At 40.2% G+C, this 22,176-nt stretch overlaps 1 protein-coding gene across 6 annotated transcripts in view; it reads right to left on the bottom strand.

The window, feature by feature from the left end:
• Positions 1–1,000: 1,000 nt before the first annotated feature.
• Positions 1,001–22,176, bottom strand: part of USP45 (ubiquitin specific peptidase 45) — a 214,479-nt gene continuing 193,303 nt past the window's right edge. For 4 of the 6 annotated variants that reach the window (XM_089665202.1, XM_089665199.1, XM_089665203.1 and 1 more), the window contains 4 exons: positions 14,556–14,653; positions 11,350–11,436; positions 9,620–9,743; positions 1,001–6,029 (listed from right to left, as the gene is read on the bottom strand). In XM_089665202.1, the coding sequence (XP_089521328.1) occupies positions 5,902–6,029; positions 9,620–9,743; positions 11,350–11,436; positions 14,556–14,653 (437 nt within the window). In that variant the 3' untranslated portion in view covers positions 1,001–5,901. Of the gene's footprint in view, positions 6,030–9,619; positions 9,744–11,343; positions 11,437–14,555; positions 14,654–22,176 lie in introns of those variants that run through there. The other 2 variants (XM_089665201.1, XM_089665204.1) reach the window with 2 other exon arrangements.

Raw genomic sequence — 22,176 nt, 5'->3', positions numbered from 1 at the left:
AAATCACAGTATGCCGGCACATTTTACAGATTGGCTGATATCTTTGTATTCAGCTGTATGCTCAGTCAGGATGGTTACCAGAGATAATTGTTTCCATTTGATCCATTCCAGAATCAACCCTGAACTGCAAATGGGTACTGGTTACATTTATAATTCCCTCTTCTCTATAGTCTAAGTATGTTTTCAAGGTGTTACTAACAGGAAAAAAATTTAGTTGAGGATAATGCTAGGGGTTTACTTTTACCAGTAATGTAGAGTCTTCTTAATGTATCTATGTGAATCTGCAACAGAGATCAGATTGATGTAAAAGATTATCAATATGTGATAGTTTTGAAAATCTTATTTCTCTGTATAGTTTTCAGTTTTATATGTACATGGGGTAAGCCTCATTTGCTGTCACATATGCAGACTCTGCTTCCTGCTTAAAGTCGCCCTCAAACGGTTCGAATCCCAGCTGGTTCCTGCTGAACCAGCCAAGATTCAAACCTTGTATGGGCAGGCTAAATGTACCCAAGTTGATCGATCGATCAACTTTGGAACAACCAGCCTGCTGGATTTTACATGGTTATCGCTAGCTGCTATACAGCCGCTAGCAATAACCACTGTCTTCTCCCAGCAGGGATGGCTTTCTCACGCCGTCAACACTGTCTGTGTTGATGGGGAATCAACCAAATTTCTTTCCTGCAACCATAGCTTTGCTTTACTGCTCCTTCTCATGATGCAAGTCTACAGTCAGCAAACTATGTGAAAACAATGCACTTCAAATGGTTGTTATTCAGGGAGTGAGAGTGGTGAAATAGCTCAATTTTGTGGCTAATCTGCTTATCTATATTTTTAAACACAATAAACTACTACCAGAGCTGCAGAGATGTATGCTTTTTGTTGAAAAGGAAGGTGGTAAAGTGTGTGTCCATATCTCAATGACTCCCACATTAGGACTCCCTGCACCCACAAGTCAGATGTTGTGCCCCTATTTGAAAAAAGGAAAGCAGTCCGTAAATATATTCTAAATATATTTTATTTACATCACGTTGTCATTATTTTCAAAGGCACATAAAGAATAGTATGAAGAAAAAATATAATTTATAGCACATTCATCAATGTTTGGGAATAAACTTTATGCATTCTCTGGTAAATAAAACCCAAATCTTATGTATTTTCACCTGTGCATACTAGTGGAAACAAATATTTATAGGATAGGTTCACCTTTGCCAACATGACACATCCATACTTAGGGTGTAACATATTGGTAATCACCAGCCCCCTCACCCCTCGGAGCGCCTTCTACTGTGAGAGCGGACAGGATTCTTCAAACTGCAGCCGTTGTTGCAATTAAATGCAGCATTCAAGCACAGTGATCTGTGAATGAAAAAACTACAAATCCCATCTACCATTGTGGCACACGGACTTGTAGTTCTCAATGGACTAAGAACACGCTGATCAGCGCCCACGTAGTCAACTGACTCTCTTACACAGTGTCCGCAGGAGCCTGACATTGCACCTGCGATCCAGTGAACTTAGCCTTAGTCAGTATTTGTAAGATGCAAACTGTATCACCTATGTATGTATATACACACACACACTTTAGCAATGGTTTCAGACTAAACAGTGTACAAATCTTTTTTATGTAAAAAAAAATATACAGTATGTACTCAGGAAAGCAACTGATTTTTTGCTGTCCCTGAAATATGGATTATAACAAGAGTAAATCTCTCCTGCTATAAAAGTAACAAAGAGTCTTCTATAACAGATAGATTGAGTATAGATTGTTTGTATACAGTATTATTGTACTGTTTTTTTCCCTTTAGAGTTGTATAAAAAGTAATACCAGAGATAGCATAAGCAAACTATGGAGTTGATTTACCAAAAGCGATTAGACTGTGCACTTTGCAAGTGCAGTTGCACTCATTTTCCCCAGAGCTTAGTGAATGTGTAAAGTTCTGCTGATTTCCATCATCCAATCATGTGCAAGCAAAAATGCTGGTTTCTTTTTCCCTTGCACCTGATTGGGCCACTAAGCTCTGGGGAAAATTAGTGAAACTGCATTTGCAAAGTATACAGTCTATTTGCCTTTAGTAAATCAACCCCTATGTGTATACATGCGTGCATCCATGCAATTCTGCAGATCCAGGATTCCCCAGTGGATGTGCAATTACATCAAATGGTAACAGCAAGATATGTATAAACTAATGTAATCAGAACCACCATATACACCAAAGAGAGCAGGTCTGGTTGTGTTTGATTGTACAGTAGAGGATTCATTTAGTAAAACAATGCAGTGACCCAAAAAAATGTTATAAGCGCCCAATGCAATCTGATTTCAGTTTAGCTAAAACAGAACTTTAGCTGTTCTAAATATTTCAAATAATCATTATTTATAGTAATGTGATGCTCCAGCTCCCATGTTTTTATCTTCTGTTCTGCAGAGGATGAGTCCTTCTTTGGCTGTCCATGTCACTGTGCCTAGGTGATGTGGACATTTCATTTTATTTGCTGTCAGAAAAAGGTCTACTGCACTTCTGGATACATCGGTTGTGATTCCCTAAAGTGGCACCAGTGAGGGACACAGACAGCAGAGTTATACAGTATAAAGGAAATCTAATGGGATTTTAAAACAACTTGCTGGAAGGATGTAGGGGAAGGGAGTGAGGGGCATACCGAGAGGTGGGCTTTCAGATCAAGGATACATTAATTGTGTTTAATCACCATACATAGGTTTTATATGTTGCTCTTTTGGTTTTCTGAAATCCTGTATAATTTTAAGCAAATCTTGTGGTACAAAAATTACAAATTATGTTGCTGATTGTTGACAGTGTATTCCTAGTATTCCAAAGAATGAAATGATTTTAGCTCAAACACTAAGAAATTAAAATGTATCGCTCTTACAATCATTGCTTGTGTTGGATACTTTGGCACAACTTCATGCAAAATTAAAATAGAATTCCTTTTTGTTTAAAAAATAACACGTGGTTCCAAAAGAACACAACACACAGGACCTGCACACTTTAAAAGCAAACAGCACTGATATACATAAGCAAAAAGTCACAACTCAGTACAGATACTGGCTGTTTGCGTTAATTGTCTCATCTTATGAATCAATAAATTATAGCAAATAAAACACTACCATATATGTATATCATCAATATATTGTTGGCATGTATAGGGTACAAAAAAAACTAAGTAGAAATAATAAAAATAAATAACAGGAGTACTTTGCAGGGTACAGAAGCAAATTAATAATGAACTCAGGCTGAATAAAATGTCTGGAAGCATAAACAATAGTAATAACATAAAATAGCCTGTGCAATTCAGAATAAAGTGGACTTAACCTCAAAAAGTAAATATCTGCTTTCTTATAGAGAAAATCCAGAAATGTATTGTGCCTAAACAGAACCCCGAAAATGTACTTTCTGCCTTAAATTCTTTCTGAAAAAACAACAGTACACTTCCTCTGCATAGAGCTTTATGCTGTTGCTGTATATCTACAATGTGAAATCATGTAAAGCTGGCCATACATTATACCAGTGTTTCTCAACCTTTTTTCAGTCAAGGCACCCTTTAATATTATGGACAGTCCCGAGGCACCCTTTAAAATTATGGACAGTCTTGAGGCACCCCATTCTAAAATGGGGTGCCTCAAGACTGTCCATAATTTTAAATGGGCACCCCATTCTAAAATGTGAAAAACTATTCTAATAGTTTTATATAACGCAACAACATCCACACATGTAGGACACCCAACATTAGAGGTGATTTATTCTTCCAAAGCAAATACACTTTTGCACACTGGTACTGAGTAGTATTCCAATGTTTCTCTTCTCCCTCAGTTTTAATCCATCACTGAGCTAATGTGACCTTAGCACTGAAGGAGAGGGCAGAGGAGGGTCAAACTAGGATGCTGTGCAGGCAGCTGACATCCTCCTTATCAACTGATGATGTCATTGGTTGTCAGGATGCTGGTGGCTAGGAGGTTGTAATGGTGCACAATGAAAATATGTGGCTATGTGTAACTAAAAGGCAGGCTTGTTCCACCCGCTGGCTTGTATACAAGTTTCGGTCAATTTTTAGACATTTTGCCAAGGCACTCCTAAGAAATCTCAAGGTACCCTGGTTGAGAAAGGTTGCACTATACCATCATATTGTTCAATCCCTGTAAGATCTCCTTTAGTTTTACCAAAACCATTTAATATAAGGACATACCGAAACAATACATTCAAATTGCATCCAACCAGACAAGCTCTTGCACTATTAGTTGTTGGTAGATCTAAAGGACTGTATAATATATACCCAGCTTAAAGCAAAGCACTTTTAAATGCTAGTCTTAGGCGATTTGGTTTGCTGCTCTTACTGGAGAGGAGACTGTACTTAAATACCTGCAGCCTGTAGTCTTCAGCTTATACTTTATCCATTCTTTGGAACTGTGCTTCTCCAACTATTATTATTTTGCCAGTGTCACTATATTTAATGTTTTAATACATTAAAGGGATTTATCAAAATCTGGAGCAGCTTTGCATGGCAACCAATTAACTTGTATCTTTAGCAAGTTCAGTTAACATTTAAAAATTAAAGATAGAAGTTTATTGGTTGCCATGCACGGCTGCTCCAGAGTCTGACTACTCCAGTTTTGATAAATTCTCCTCACTGTGCTCATAAATAGTGTTTTAATATTGAAAAATGCAAACCTGAAAAAATGAACTGATTTACTGGCCAAATTAAATGCATGATGTAATAATATTGTATATGACCGTAAAGAGGAAGCCCAAAAAGATAAATCCCCTAGCCCACTACCTAAAGACCCTACTAAATAATACTAGAACTCTATTCCCACAGTTGTTTGTTACCTAGAGGGCACTTGGACACAAATGATTTTTAAAACAATATTTCCTTTATTATGCACAACTGTATTTGCTAGGGCCAAATGTCATAAGGTTTAGACTGAGAGCCTCAGGAGTAATGTGTATTTTTAGGAAGGTCATTTGACCTCCCTGAAAAGGTCTCTAGGAGCTCTCCACTAAACATGGTAGGCAGGGAGATACTGGCACATCTTCTAGCAAGATATTAGCGCACTGAGACTCAGCAATAACAGCAATACATGTCTAGCTATTTGATACTTGACTCTTCTCCATAGGAGAATGCGGGATTGGACATGATCGTAGGCAGATGTTCCAACAGACTGTGATTATGAGCACTCTGTCCACTAGATGTAATCATAAGCATACCCCAGGAAATTATAAGTTATTGAATTTTCACAAGTAATATACACATAAGAAGCTATGCTTGCTAGTATAGTATCTGTTATGCCCCCCTTTAATGCCATCAGCCACATATGTACTTCATCAGCATTCCAGCAAGTTCTGCTGTACTTGCATTTCCATGGTAACATGCTATAACTGGCATTACGATTTGGTTTTACCTTTATTTAAGCCTTTTTGTACATAATTTTATTTGAATTAAGGGTGCATTGGCAAAGTTGGTGGTGCACAGATGGAGCAGATTAGGAGGACGGTGATACCAGTGGTAGTGAGCTGGCCTGATATGGGGTGATATGAACGAGAGTAAGGTAGTCAGAAGAGGAGTGACATGAGTGGGAGTGAGCTGGCTAAGAGAAGGGTGATATGAACTTAAGCTGCGATTTGAGTGGTTAAACTTGAAACCAGAAACACAGTAGCTCTAACAGTATTTCTGGCCACAGCACTCCAGATTATTTTTTATTACAAAGGGATACATTGGCACTGTACCCTGTCAAGAAAAAAAGCATTAACTGAAAACTAATTACTCTGTGTCATATCTCAAACACAGGTAGAGCAGCAGATTGTCCTCAATTTCCCTTTCTTTAGCAAATCCTTGAAAAGACATTTGAGTGAAAAATATGTTTTAGAACAAAGTTCAAAGGAACTTTCACTACAGTCTTTCATAAAATAAAAGGTAAGCTTGAGCAGCTAGCACCCTGGATTCATCCACCATCTGTATGTGTGTATCACTAATATACACCCATTGACTGGAAGAAGATGTTGCTCCATCTTTCAGTTCTGTAAAGCAAACAAAGAAGTGAGTATTAAAACAATGACCTAATGTTACTATTACATATACAGTATATCACTACATATAGCATCTGGCCTATATTAGCAGAGTGTCCTAAGTGAGAACTTTGTGTAACCTGAAAGCAGCCAATCAGCATCTGACATGCCCTGCGCTGACATATCTATCTCTATACTTATGCCTAGTATACACGATGAGAATATGGGATGAATTATTGGCTTTTTTTTTGCATGCTAGTCTCAATTTGAAAATGAATAGGTTACTAAAGTTACGAAAATCCTTGTAAGACAGAATACAACTTTATGTAGTACTACACTATATATATATATATATATATATATATATATATATATATTCTTTTTCTCTGCATCAATCATACTCTTTTTTGGCAAGTGGTTTCTGTTGATCCTGGAGGTTGGAGGCTGGTTTATATCCTTACCTGGAGTGGGGGAAGTCCATGTTAAATCCGGTGATTGGAGGCTTATTGACTGGGTCTAGGATCCCAAAAAAACCCTAAAAAGGCTTTTTTTTCACCATTATCTGGTGAGTGCAGTATGTTATTTGAGCACTAATACGGTGTCAACACGGGTCAAATTCACCTTATTGATTTAGAGTGGGACTAATTTATTTGATATATTTTATATTTTTTTGAATTTTTATGTTAAGTTTTTTTTGGTATAAATTCTTAACTGAATATTGATTTTATTTTTATTGGTGCTGTTTTGATGTTTTATATTCTTAACTTTGTGAAGTGATTGAATCTATTGTATTGTAATGCATTCTTTAGTTTCTGAGCATGCGCGATCTTGGTCACTCGATTTTTGTTGTACAAATACTGTACTAATTACAGGAAAGTCATTTGTTCTGTTGTCTTATGAGTAAAACTTTTGTCATGTTCCCTGGGGTATTTCCACATTAACAGTAATAATCGACTTTTGAAAACTCTGCACTAACAATCAGATTATTGGACGATCACTCTGAAAGAGTTTTTGGCCTGATTTTCTCATTGTGTGTACTAAGTAATAGTGTATATTTATTTCCTAGTACTCAGTTCTATAAACCCTGAACTTCCATCTGCTCCACCTGACCTTTATTCTTGTAAATAGAATTAATTTGCCTACATTTTTTCCTATAACTTCAATGATACAGTAAGTTCCAAACTGGTTTGCTTCATAGTTATGGATGGCATTGGTAATGGGACACTTCAGCTCTCTATTGAAGGTATAGGTACAAGTGTACTCACAGCACATCTGAAAGGACCATTTTATGATTTTATTAAACCAAGAACAAAATTAAACCTTTTACCAATCTCAAAAAATAATTTAAAGCAAACCCTACCTGTCCCCAATAGTGTAAAGTCATTTAAAAGACTGTTGATTTCCATGGATTCATGTTTATGGTTATAGATCAGCCTTTCAATGTAATTGTCCCTTTATTTGATCATGGTTTACAGGTAAAATAATTAACTTTTGCCAATTTATTTGAAATCCTGAACAATCATCAAGTTCCTCTTTTATATAGAGCCAGATAGGAAAAGACACCATGAGGTTTGCCATGTATACCAAAATATTGTCAGCATACATGGAAACCATTTCCTCCAGAACATAGGGAAGATCCAATAATACCTGGCAACACCTCTCTTAGTAGAGCACAGTGGAGGGAATATAGGATGCAGCAACAATATGTTCCCCCAGAGCAAAAGGAGATGAAATCCAAATACTAACTCTGGTTTTACAGCATGGGTTAGTTTATTGGAACTCAAATTACAATTATGGCCTTTCATTAAAAGGTATGTTCTTCAGCATTTAATTATTAGTGCATCTGCACCTACAGTTTCTTTTAGTCCCCCTACAAAAGTCCTACAAATACCTGCCAGTGAAATTCACCTAATACAGCTTACTGTACTGTGTGGCAAAGATGCTGCACTGATCCTAAACGCAGAACACAGGTGCCACTCTATAGTAAGATGAGAAGATGTTGCAGGGGGCATAACTTTCAGCATTGTCACTGCTGATTCACAAGCCTGTGGCCTGTCAGTCAGCATCTGGCCATACCAAGTCCTGCCTGATTTCTGGATTGACAGCACTGCTTCCCACTGTGAGTTGCAGTGTCTTGGAGAGGAAGCATGTGAGATACAAATGAAACAGGATCTGCCTTATTCAGTAAAGGTAAAAGACGTTTCTTGTTTACTTTATGAGGCTTGTGCATCACATAATACTTGAATTTGGCACTTGTTTAGACTACATGCAGTAACTTGAGCTTTACTTTAGTCTAGTCTAAATGTTCTGCCAAATCTGAAATTTTTAAAAGGAGAAGTATAGCCAAAACTTTTTTGGCTATACTTCTGTAGGTCACAGGAGTGCAGTTTGTTCTGTACTCCTGTGACCCGTTTTGCCAGCTGTTAGCTGACGTCACTCAGCCGCTTCAGGCTCTGGAAAGATCCTGACCATATCCCTCAAAGCAATCTGCTGAGAGCCTGAGCCAGCCGCTCCCACCCCCCGCACTCCGGTGAGCACTGGAGTGGCAGAGCAGAGAGCTAGTGACTGATAGTTACGGCTCTCTGCTCAGAGCAGAGGAAAGAACTGAGAAATCAGCAGCCTTTGATCACTTAGTTCTCACTGCAAAGCCAGCGGGGGACAGATGTAGCGCTGGATTGATGCTGCAACCATCTAGGTGAGTATAAATGTTTTTTTTTTATAAGTCCATGCTTCTTTTTTAAGAAGTGTCGACAGGCAAAGCCATTCTACATGTCAAATACCTTAGTGCCCAAAGATACCATTCTATTTCCTGCATCACAGTGTAAGTCATATCATTTTTTATAATTGAAAAACCCTGCACAATAACCATTGCTGATTACACCTTTTAAAACATTATTGAGCAGTGAACACTTCAGCCAAAACCTTGGCTTCTATAATAATGCAAGATATGTGCCTGTACTATTTACAACAAAGAAGATCCTTATCTTGCTTTAAGGACTAGACTATGGGGTGTATTTAAAAGAAATTCACAGTGCATACAACTTTCCTGTCAAGGACAAATCTGGGCCAAATATGTTGCTAATTAAAAGATAAATTTACCTTTAGTAACATGTTACACCTATATTCAAGGTGTAACATGCTACTAAAGCACCTGTAACATGCTACTAAAGCACCACCCCAGCCTGATCCCCTATTGTGACAGTGGGCAGTAGAATCTTTTTCCTCCATCTACTGTCACAATTCAAATACAGTGCAGCTGTGGAGTTCTGTGAATAAAATAACTTCAGGTACCGGCTGCCATTGTGGCAGACAGATTGTAGTTCTCAATAAATTAATTGGTTGCCATGCAAAGGTGTTGGTGAGTGCTCTCATAGTTCATTGATCTTCATTGATCTTCCTTCACTTCAGTAACTGCCTGCCCGTAAGGGAGGTACGGGCAGACAGTGTACTGAGAGTCTGCAGAAGCCTTATATTGCACCCGAGATCTGCTGATCACGGGTGCAGTGCTTTACAGGCTCCTATGGAAAAAAAAAATATGAAATGCACATTTTTCTTTACCTACCAGTAAATGTGAAAGCCTATTAATAATATGATATTTTCACCTGGTCCTTTAGAAGGCATTCGGATCTTGACATATGCTACATAGTGTCCTCCTTTCATAGATCCACTGTGCTCCACTATTCCATAGAGACTGTACAGAACGCTTTTCTCTTCTAAAACATTCTTCTTATGTTCAAACAGAAAGGAAACAGAAGGAAAATCCATCATTACGAGAGTTTATTTCACATCAGCTATTACAGTTATCTGGTTTATCAGTTACAAAAAACAACTACATTTCCTTCAAAACCTAATTAAAAAAAGAAGAAAAGAAATTCTGTGGTAAACGTATATCATGGCTAATTCAAATAGTCAGTGCCATTAAAGGAGGTTGGTGTTGATCTAGGGCAGTTGCTTCCTCTCATGCAAAACCAGGCATTTAGCCAGCCATAGTTTGACATATTGTAGGGATAACTTTAATCAACAATAGATGACTGAGGCCTAATTGTGCAGTTTTTTATGATTTTCACCCTCAGTAAGTAGCTCAGAAACTCATGGATGAACAATATTGCAGTTAGACTTTCAAGATATTCATTTATTAAGGTCAACCAAAGACTTTAGAGGGTAGCCTTACACTATCATCCTACCACCCATGCAAGTTAGTCATACACAATGTCACTACCCTTCATGCAATCTACTGTATATGCCAAGTGCTCCAAAATGATCTATGATCAGTTCAGCCAAGAACACAAATTTATGTCAGTGGAGTTAGAATGCCTCTGGCCAGGGAAGTAAGGCGTTTTGTTGAGAGGAACAGTAGTATTTAGAAAAAGATAAATGTCTGTTCATTTGGTGGCCCAAAATCAGTTGACTGATTTCAGATTTAATATCTACACTATAGGGGAGATTTACTGAAAGTGGAGCACACAGAGTCTGGTGCAGCTGTGCGAAGTAACCAATCAGCTTCTAACTTCAGCTTGTTCAATTCAAGTGGAGCTCCAACCAAAAGGGGAAGCTCCGCTTGTTTATACCCTCCACTGCCACATTTGGCACTTTTTGGGGGGAGTGGGTACCTGGTTTTGACAGGTACCCGCCCCCACTTCCGGCTCACTTTGCAGCAGCGCACTGAGTCAGGAGTTCGGCCCATGTCCTTCCTCCCACAGTCTTCTGGGACACTCCACAGATCCCAGAAGACTACGGGACCAATCACAAAGCGCAGCGTGACTCACACATGCGCAGTAGGAAACCGGCTTTGAAGCTGCAAAGCTTCCCTTCCGGTTTCCCTTACTTGCAATGCCGGCACTGGGAACCACGGAGGTTAGTGAAAAACTACCCCGGGGGACGACGGCACTGGACCCCTTGACAGGTAAGTGTACTTATATTAAAAGTCAACAGCTACAGTATTTGTAGCTGCTGACTTTAAATTTTTTATGGGGAGTCTGGAACCCCTCTTTAAGCTTTCACAATAAAACCTAAAAGCTGATTGATTACTTTGCACATGTGCACTACATTCTGCATGCTCCAGTTTTAGTAGATCTCCCTCTATGTTTTTTGGTACCTTATAGGTACCTGACAGGTTAACGTCTTAGCTATTTCTTGACAAGCATTTAAATATCAAAATATTTGAAATTGCCCTTAGTGGAACTCTGATATAAGGAACACATTTCAGTCCTCCAATAAAGTCTTGATACGCAAGAATACATTGTAGATTATTGTATTGTAAAATGACATTGTTTTGAGCTGTAAACATACACTGTATGAGTCTTACCCACTTTATTACTCCATTTTACTATACCTTGCAAGTTGCAGCACAAAAGGGTGCCAGGTCTAAAATTAAGGGAAAGTCCACATGCCTATTAATTTTGCGCAGTGTTAGCCCATTCTGAAACAAAATATATGTGAATGATTTTCATGTCAAGGTCAGCTTAACTGAAAGTTTTATGTTTTTGCAATACACATTACTATTTACATTTAAACCCGTAAACATTTTTTTTCTACAGTCTATATTTTGAGATAGATACAAATATATAGTAATGATGTGGTTCTATTTCAATTCAAGCCAGAGGCACTGTTATTCTAGACCCACAAAATGCTATACTATACTATGCTTTATATACACAGTCTTTACTAAATCACTTAAAAAAAAACCAAGAGATTAATCAGAATATGTTTAGGTAAAATAGTCAACATTTGTGGTTCTTCTTATCTTCCAGTGTGCAAATATTGTCTAAATGTAAGAGACGTTGATTGCTGTGGTGGGTTCCATTGCTCCTTTCCTTTTTTTTCAGGGTGATCTCAATTGGTCTGTATGGTACATCGTCCCTTAGGGTTTGTGCTTTTTTTGTGGTTCTTTTAGTTTTTCTTATCTGTACCCTTCGGTGGCTTGATATAGTTTGTACAACAAGACTATTTGCACTTCCCTCTTGGGTCTGCAATTGGAGGTACTCAGTGCCAGACTGTTATTGTTTATTATTGCCCCATGTTCTATTGCCTACCCTTCTTCTCCCCCCTTCCCTCGCCCTCCCTTAGTCCCTTTTTGTTGTATTCCCTACCATTGTATTGTTTATCTATCAGTTTGACTTTTTTTGTACAGTTTCTGAAAAGCTTTAAAAACTGAGGTTGATCATAAATGTAAGAGACGTGTGTAGCACCCTCTAGCTGGATAGTATTTTTTTCTTTTTGCCTGTGAGGCAGAAGCTTGTTGGACAGGTCAGGGCTTCTGGAGCCCTCCCACCCACCTAGAAAGCTCTGGCACTTTCTAGAAGAGGGGCCAAGGAGGGGAGGAGGCCTGGATTTGCATGTTTGAGGGAACCTGGCCACTCTAGCACTCCACAGACCGGAATACCCCAAGGCGCGGAATCTAAGCTCCAACCTGCTTGTTCACCAGGGCCCCTGATGGTCGGGATGGACTTGGAGCAGGCCGAGACCAGGTCGCGGCCCCTGGGTTCACCCAGCTGTGGTAGAGGCACCGTAGAAGGTGTATATCGGGTAAGAGTCTGATGTGAGGAGGTAACTAGAGCAGCGTCGGGCAGGCCGGGTTTGTCAACAGGAGGTCAGAACGTGCAGGGTGAAGCAGGAGAATGGTCAGACAAGCCAGGGATCAGAACACAGATAAGACCATACGGCAATTGAGCATTGCAAGAGCCGGGTTTAAATAGCCCGCCCGACTCCTGACAGGTGCTCCTGGGTCCTAGTGCTTGCCCGGCGCCGTCATTGGTGACAGGCGCGCCTGGGTCCTAGTGCCCGCCTTCCTGTATGTTTTGTCAGGATTCTACACATGTGCAGATTTGATCGCCGCGGCGATCTTCTCATTCCCTGACATTGTCACTGTAGTTCTTGGATTCCCTTGCCCAGGGACACCCTCAACACGGTCGAGTAGAGGAGGAAAATTTCACCTGGGGTCTGAGGAGGCTCAGCAAAGGGGACTCAGTACTCCTTACTAACACTCTTGCTGATTCTTGCTCATTTTTGCTAAGAAGTTGTCCTCAAAGTTTTACAGTTCCTAGGGCATCCCATATACCCCATCCAAGTTGTTAACCCCTAGTAAAAACAACAAAACCAATCTCAAGGACTGTTTTACAGACTCTGGGAGAAAGTTCTGAAAATGTGTGTTTCCTGGCTGTTCAGAGCTTAGGGGGACCCAGCAAAAATCCTGTGGCCCTCAAGGGGGTAGAGCTACATATGTATTTGGGACTGAAAATCCTGGTGTGCTTTGTATAATTTTTCAAGATCTGTGTAGTAAGCTAGCATGAAACAACTCCTGTTCTTTACCTCTGTCCTGGAGCTTCCGGTTATAAAGATCAGACACTGCTGCTCTCTCTGCTTGTGCTCCTCTAGTTTTCTATAGGCAGCCTGTAGTGGTTGGGCCTGCCTGGACCCTCCCACAGCCTTGTTCTATGCACAGGCTATTTGCAGTAGTGATGATGCTTACAAAGTAATAACTGGGTTTGTAAATGCAACTACTACAGACAAAGTGGAATTTTATCCTTTGTGGCTTTTAATGATTTTATTTGAGTGAAATTTTTTGTACCTGGAGTTCAGCTTTAACTAATTTCTTAGATGACCAGTAGCTTAAACAAATTATCTTACCTACAAAAATAGTTATGAGCAAAATAAAACAGCCATGGGAGAGGCAAGAGGCAGTAGGAGCCAAAGCTGCAGCAGTTGATGTCCATAGTGGAACTGAAAGCCGAAACTGGTGGAACTAATCATGTAGCGAGGTTTCCTGCACTGCTCCTGTGTGAACTCAGGCTCAAAGTTACAATGACAAGCCTAGGCTCACACAGGAGTTTTGCGGGAAACCACATGCATTTTGGAAAGGAATCACACCGCATTCCTATTCAAATCACATGCTATCCTTTGCAGTGTGATTTTAGCCCATTCATTTTGTATGGGTTCAAATCACACCGCAAAGGTATTGATTTTGGTCTCGGGAGCATTTGCATGAGTACAAGTGCAACCCTAATTTTTTGTCTGCTGATTTGTTGTTTTCTTGATATTGTACATGCAAGACGCCTTTTTTTCGGTTTATATAATCTGCAATTTTATATTAAAGAAAAAAAACTTCAAAAAGTGAATTTTATTATTTTATTATTGTATTAACGGCTTACTGATTTCGGTAACATACTGTGACGTGAAGATTTGAAAATCATTTCAGGGGTGCCCAGAGACCTGAATTTTTTTTTCAAGGCTTCCTCCATGGTAAAAAGGTGAAGAAAGTCTGCACTATGCTAATATTTGAGTTGTCCACAGCTGATGGGGTTTTGGTCACTAGAAGAGGTCATCCTCTGGGCTGTCTTTTATTTATCATTTTTTATTATTTTGTAAGTGCATCTACTGTCTTACTCCTACAGAGGGCAATATACCCAAGTCTGTGATTATCTAAAGCAGAGTGGTGTCTTCCAATGAACGAAAGAGAAAAAACTATTTAGGCCACACATACACTTTAATAACAAACATTAAGATAACACATTTTTCCTATAACAAGGTGATGCAACTTACCTGGCAGAATCTTTTCAAGTGCAGAATAAGAATGGCTGGTAATGCAGAAATCAAAAGCTGTTTTCTGGCATTTGTATACACACTACCTTGTTTATCCTCTAGAAGTAAAAAAGTTATAAATGAATGCTATGTTAAAGTTAATGCAATGTTAATATGTGACCTATATGAGCAAACACATGCACAGTATATATTATTTAACCTAAATAAAAAGCTAAGCTATCCTAAAATATATTCTGTATATATGCACAACCTTTAACACCATAGCTAATCATTCAGTGAATAAAATGCAGCTGGCATAGTCATTTTGTATGGGAGCATGTATTGAGACAAATATGACAAATATGCTAATGTACATGAACAAAAGTGCTAGCTACAAGAATGTCTGTGACATCAATATTCTGAATCACTGACCTAGAACAAGTAAGGAAAGCCAGAACTCCTGATCTGTATGTATGCTTACAAGCTTTCTTCAGTTTATGTGAAAAGAAAAATCTTCAGCTTAAATGTAAGTAGTAGTACCTAAAAACAGGCTTTGGGTGGCACTGCTATAAACGTGTTATTTAAATGTTGACTATGTATGTCTAGTGCAGTATGTACAGACCACTTGTATATAAAGAATGATAATCAACTATCAGTAAACAATATCACAGAATGCATGTTAACTAATTATTTAAAATGAGGTACAACACGTTATTGGAATAATATTATTCTAAGGATTCGGAGGGCATGGTGAAGCACTTGGACAACATATGCAGTGATAAAACCAAATTTTGATTCCAGTTTCTAATATACAAGAAGCTTAAAGCTGAAGTCTAAGTATGACCTTTCTTGTGTAGTTATATTGGTCCAGCTTGGACCAATGTAAGTATGAATATCTCATACCTGATGGACTGCTGTTAAAAAGGTGACAATCAGTGTAGTAGTTGAAGCTACTACCCTGATCACTGCAAACATCCGAATTCTGTGCCAAGCAGCCTCCCTTTCTACTGAGATCTCACTGAGATCAACTATGAAAACTCCTTGGAAATCACTGATGACAAGCCTTCCCAAGGGGCAGCTGTGCATCCAGGGCAATGTCACCAGTGCCCGAAAAAATAAAAAATGGGATCCAATTAATTGTGAGCAGCATAATTATTCTTTGATTAAACAGATAATTTTCAAATGATTTGGGACCAGCACGCAGAGGTGCATGCAACATGTATTTTACTGTTTTGGTAAAAAGGTCCACTTTAAGTGGCCTTTAAAAATGACACCTTAGTTCATACAATTGAAGTTCACTGTATTCGTATATTCTCTGCAGTTTCAAAAATTGCTGTGATCTGTCAGCCTCTTGGACCGGTATCAAGCTTCCTTGATGACTTCTCTGCCTGGCTGCCTTACTTTCTCTCCTGAAATTACCACTATCATATCTGGTAATCTTAACACTATTGCTACTTCTAAACTTCTGAGCCTAACCACTTCTTTTGACCTAAAACAATGGACACATGCTTCTACTCACACTAATGGTAACTACCTCGACCTTGTGTTTTCCTACCTATGCACTCCTTGCAACCTCACCAACTCTCCTTTACCTCTCTGATCACTCCCCTATTAGCTTCACGCTCTCTTTTGCTTTCTCCTCCATGTCTTCCAACTACCGAAGTTACCCGTAGGAACCTTCACTATCTTGACCCTTCTCTTCTTTTTTCCGCAACAGATTGTCTCTATAACAAAATCTCAGCCCTGTCCTGCCCCAACCTGGCCACTTCAGCCTACAACAGTTCACTGTCATCCACTGTGGACACATTGGCCCCCCTCACTAGACACAGAATTAGGCCTCGACAGATACAGCCCTGGCAAACAGACAATACCAGATGCCTAAAAAAACGTAGCCGTGCTCTTGAGAGTTTATTGCGTAAGACTAAGACCCTGCAAGACTTTGACCAATATAAATCTGCCCTTCAAAAATACAATTCCTGTCTCCACACTGCCAAACAGACCTATTTTATCACTCATTAACACCCTCTCACGCAATCCCCATCAACTCTTTTCTACCTTTAACTCTCTATTTCATCCTTCTTTACCTCCACCCACCAACTTACTTACTGCCCAGGAGATCGCTAATCACTTAAAAAAATAAGATTGATACAATTTATGATGAGATCTCCACTGTACTCATATCTCCCTCACCCTACACTCCTTGTTCACCTGCACAATCTATACTTCCCTTGTTTAACCCAGCTACTAAAGAGGAGGTTGGTAACATTTTTTCTAAAGCCCATCTAACCACCTGTCTCCATGGACCCTGTTCTCTCACAAATACTATAGTCACCCTCTGGCTCTATCCTTCACTCTTAAGTCATATCTTCAATCTCTCCCTTTCTACTGGCATCTTCCCCAACTCTCTAAAACATGAGCTAGTCACCCCCATACTTAAAAAGGCCTCACTGGATCCCACCAATCTTAGCAACCCAAGACCCATCTCCTTACTCCCTTTTGCCTCCAACCTCCTTGAACGTCTAGTCTACAACCCGCCACCTCATTGAGAATAGCATTCTCAATCCCCTTCAGTCTGGATTTCGCCCACAACACTGCACAGTAACTGCTCTCCTAAAACTCACAAACTACTTACTAACCGCTAAAACCAAAGGTCACTATTCCGTACTCTTACTCTTGGACCTCTCTGCTGCCTTTGACATAGTTGACCACCCCCTCCTCAAAAAACTCTATTAACTTGGTCTCTGCGACTGTGCTCTCCCCAATGGTTCGAATCTTACCTATCTCACCGCACCTTCAGTGTCACTTACATTTCTACTTCCTCCTCTCCTACTCCTCTTACTGTCAGGGTCCCCCAAGGTTCTGCCCTTGGACCTCTCCTATTCTCAATTTACACTTCTTCCTTGGGTCATCTGATAGTTTCTCATGGTTTCCAATACCATTTCTATGCTGATGACACACAAATCTCTCTACTTCTCAGCTCACCCCATCAGTTTCCTCACGTATCATCAATTTACTAACAGACATATCATACTGGATGTCACACCACTTCCTAAAACTCACTCTATCCAAAACTGAGCTCATAATATTTCCTCCCCCTACGTGCCTCTGCCCCTAATTTCTCATGATTTTGGTCAAATCATGCCGCATCACCCTCTGCAACATCTCCAGAATATGCCCCTTTTTAACCAATGATACTACAAAGCTCCTAATTTACTCCCTGGTTATCTCTCGCCTCGACTACTGCAACTCCCTCCTCATTGGCTTACCTTTACATAGGCTATCCCCCCTCCAGTCCATCATGAATGCTGCTGCCAGGCTCATCCACCTTTCTAACCGTTCAGTGTCTGCTACCCCTCTCTGCCAATCCCTCCACTGGCTTCCACTCGCCCAATGAAACAGAGAACCAAATTTTGATCTCAAGGAGTTAAAAGGGATAAATGGGGGAAAGTACATGTATACAAGGTCTTAAGCAAAGAATTGGAGGTTAACATTCTTAGCAAAAAGAAAAAGGAAATAAATCCAGACTTTATAGTGCTGAGACCCAAACTCTAGCCCAACCTATCAGCAGAGAAGAAATCTCCAGGACAACGTCCCATGATAGACCTTGCTAGAAAAGCCTTCAAATCGTCAAGCGTCACAAGATTTCACATTTCATAAGAATCACGATTTTGAGATGATCCTGACACTCCTAATCCATCTATGGGAGACAACAGAGCAACACTCAGCAGCCTCATCCTTGTTATCAAAGTACAATGACTTGGGTCAATCCGGATCACAGAGGATCACTAGAAGGCATTTGAGGAAGAGGTGGAAAGGCCTAGAATCTGATGTATAGATCCCATGAAGTCACTAGAGCATCCACTCCTAGCACTAGAGGATTCCTGCACCTGCAGACAAACATGCTCAGTGTGCAGGTGTACCAGGATATCAGGAGGTCTGCATCCAGCACTCTCTACTTGCAAAGTATGGCCTACTATCCCAGGTTGAGGATGAACATGGCAAACAAGACTGGAAGTTCTGCTCAGACCAGGATCCGTGCTACCTCCCTTGTCGCAGCAAGACCTCTTGTTCTTCCTTGATGGTTGAGGTATGCCACAACATGGCGTTGTTCAACTGGATCCAGGTTACCTTTCATGGAGATAATCCTGCAATGCAGAAACAACCACATGTACTGAAACACTAAGATGTAAACCAGGAGACAAGAATTCTTCAACAATAAAGACCCCTGGAGCAAGAAGGTGTTCATGCCACCTCCCTCCCAACAGGCTGGCATCCAATCACAGGATCTTATAAAATGTGGGAAAAATGGAATTTGCTGATTCCAGAGTTGGAAAACTGATCCATCAGACCAAAAACTACCCGGGACTCAGAGGGAAACAAAATCAGTCTGCTCAGGACTTGGCCAACTTGTCCAAAGACAAAAGTGCAGTACTGAAATAGTTTGGGGTGTTGTCTTGAAGAGGGCTAGCCACTGATCCAATATTCTCATGCAAAAGCTAAAAGGCAGACAACTTGCAGCATGGAGAACTAGAATATGAGACATTTTCAGTCCCAATTTATGAAGGTTCACATCCAACCAAACCATTGTGACATCTGGATAAATGAGATGTTGCCCAACAGAGCCTTCTCGACTGTTCCCTCAAAAGGTCACCTATTCTAAATAGTAAGTATCCTACAATAGGAATGCCATGAAAACTCAATAGGACTAACACTGGGACCAGCACCCTGGTGAACACTCAGGGTGAAGAGATGAGATGGAAAATTCAGATCTCTGGAAAGTAGGGAATCTGTGCAAATGCATCCTAGCTGTCCAATGAAGTCAGAAGGTTACACTGGAGAAGGGAAGCAAAAGTAGATCTGGTGGATACCATTTAAATTTTATGGCTTACAGACCCTAAATGAAGCACTTGTTCCCACTGGGAAAAAGAACAGTGATCGAGTTAAAGTACAACTCCTGAAACTTTACTACCACAGGAATGGCAGGTAAGGACACCCTGGTCCAGAAGACCCAAAAGAGCAAGATGGAAATCTACTAATCTTTGTGGTGGTACATGAAAGATTTGCGGAACCTAAAAGGGAATTAAAAGTGTTTATATCCCTGCAATATCACTCTCTGCACTTAAGTACCTGAGAGGCAAAGTATCCAGATGTTTACAAAGATTAACAAATAATATAAACAAGGGTGTGCAGCGCTAAAAATATTAAAATACGGTAAAAGGTGCAAGTAAATAGATATCATAAAACATATAAAAAGTTCATGAAGTGACTTTAGGTGCTCATATAAATCTTGCATTCTCCATAAATCGGTGCTTGTGCAATCAAATATGGAAGAAATGCACACTCACCGGAACGCGCAATATAATGCGTGTTTGAATATTATATCCTGGTGTCATTAAATGGTCATCTGAAATAGGTCAGGTATAGGATTAACTCCCTCTCAAGGTGGATGGGTCCTGGGACTTTAAATGATGATCCAGGGAATACCAGAGTTCCCCTTAAGGGATGGATGGGTGCAGCTCACAGGGTGTAAAGGAGGCTCCCTCTCTGGAGACTGGATAATGGGTGTCTGAAAACCAATACTCCCCAAGGGAGTCAAAGCAGAGAAATACCCATAGTGTAATAATTTCAATTATTTATTTGAAGGTATTTAAAAAACATCCAGGTAAGTAAAAAGCATTGGATATGCGAGTAGTCACCATGGACTAACCGTCCACAGTTAAAGATGGCCGCCGGAGCGCCACGTGGCTCCGGCGGCGTGACGTCACGGCGTTATTGGCTCTTCCTAGGCGGAGATAAAATAAATAAAAGGGAGGAGACTTTGCAGACTTTTCCCTAAACTTCTGGTGCTGAGGCAGGTGAGTGCTCTTGCCTCCAGTAACATCTTTTATTATAATATCAAGGGCCGGTTCGAAATGCATAGAGGGTCAGGGCACAGGATCTGCAGACCAACACAGATAACCCCAGTGCTCTATGCATGCGTATTAACAAACACCATAATTGGGGGACAAGCTGAGATGCTTTCAGTAAACCACTCCAACTGAACTGTAAACCTCCAGTTCCATTTGCTTCACATGCTTGATTAGTGAAGGAATCCACATCTGCAGTGAAGTAATCTTTTTTAAGGGCTTTTGACTATTTTGCCAATAAAGTCAATGCTAGTAAATATGTTTTCCAACTGCTCATCAGTAGAGTTTTTTGAATACAGGAATAATGCCAACTACCATGATGGTCTCCTTGTTAAGGCAGGTCACTAACAGAGTAGACTGTTTGACAAAACCCTTCCCAAATTGGAATAAGTCTAGCAAGTGTTTGGGTAGTGAGATGGAGATGGTGAGGAAAAGCTCAAAAGTTGGCGTGATGGAAAGGTCTTTACAGCTCCAGGGGCTCTAAAAAAAAAAGAATGGAAACAGCAGGCCGATCCTCCAGATTCAGAGTGGTGTGCACCATATCAATAAGGCCTAAACATTCTCTTGATTTAGGCACAAAAGCAGAAGATTTAGATGCTTCAATTATAAGCCCATCAATTAACAGATATAATCACTGTGAGCAATGACTCAAATGCTTCTAAGACTGCGTGCAGATCAGCTATAGAATCTACTGGGGAAGGAATAGCAGACATAAATAGAGACAGCAAAGAACTTGGTGAATTTGCCCCCATAGGCTTGAATGACTGTTGTAGGAACCCTGGCTGTCAAGGCAGGTTACTTGGCCACACCCGTTATAGATAGGAAATATTCTGATGTCCTAATAAACTCTAGGAGCAGAGGATAACAGGATTCCAGGTTGCGATCATCAGTCTTCAGAAGATGCAGAAAAAGTAGTCCTGGAAATTTTGAGCTGGAGTCACCAGTTTCAGCTTGACTGTCCCCTGTGTCTAGAATCAGACCATGTAGTAACCATGTAGCAGTAATGCAATTTAACCTTAGGTTGCAAAGCAAGGCCTCAGATTTCACAAAACCCAGCCAATAGCAGATGAGGGTCAGTTTGCTGAAGATGACCAAAGTCACTGTGAGAAGGCAGCAAAAATGAACCAAGGACCAGATTTTCATGTGGCTTCTACACTTTCACAAGCAGGAGAAGCAGCAGAGATGCTTCCTCAATGCTGTATTACAGGGCAGAGAGCATGCAGCATGCACATGCGACACTTCAGCAGATGTCAGCGCTCTGTCGCACAGCATTCACCCCTTCTATGACAAAAAACTTAGAGAAACAGGGAATTTAAAGATACCCAATGACCCATGCCAATAAGGTAGCTCCCAGTGCTCAGATTGACCTACCTGCTCACCAAATGAGCCTTCAGATACAGTGCAAGCACTGAGGCAATCCCAACTAGTTTCCAGAGCAGAAAGAACCTAAGGCAGAACTCAGTACCCAAAGGTCACTTCCAGGCTATCCCTGCAACATCCAGTTTAGTAGTGTCTGAACACTGCACTCAGAGACTAACCTATTTTTGCTAGCACCATTTCTTGATTTTTCTTTAACAGCAGTGCTGAAGAAAAGACATGTACCCTCCTAGGTTACTATGTAGTGGGAGGGGTTATCCTGGATTGGCTACAGTTATTGCTTGCCAGGGTCCAATCCTCCTGTAGGTGTCAGTATAATTCAAAGGTTACTAAATGGATGAGAAAGAAATATATACACA

Source organism: Staurois parvus, unplaced genomic scaffold (genome assembly GCF_062004578.1).
Source record: "Staurois parvus isolate SC_StPar_1 unplaced genomic scaffold, SC_StPar_1.0 ptg000048l, whole genome shotgun sequence".
Classification (NCBI taxonomy): Eukaryota; Metazoa; Chordata; class Amphibia; order Anura; family Ranidae; genus Staurois; species Staurois parvus.
Note: the sequence above shows the minus strand (reverse complement) of the source record. Positions and strands in the feature narration are given on the sequence as shown.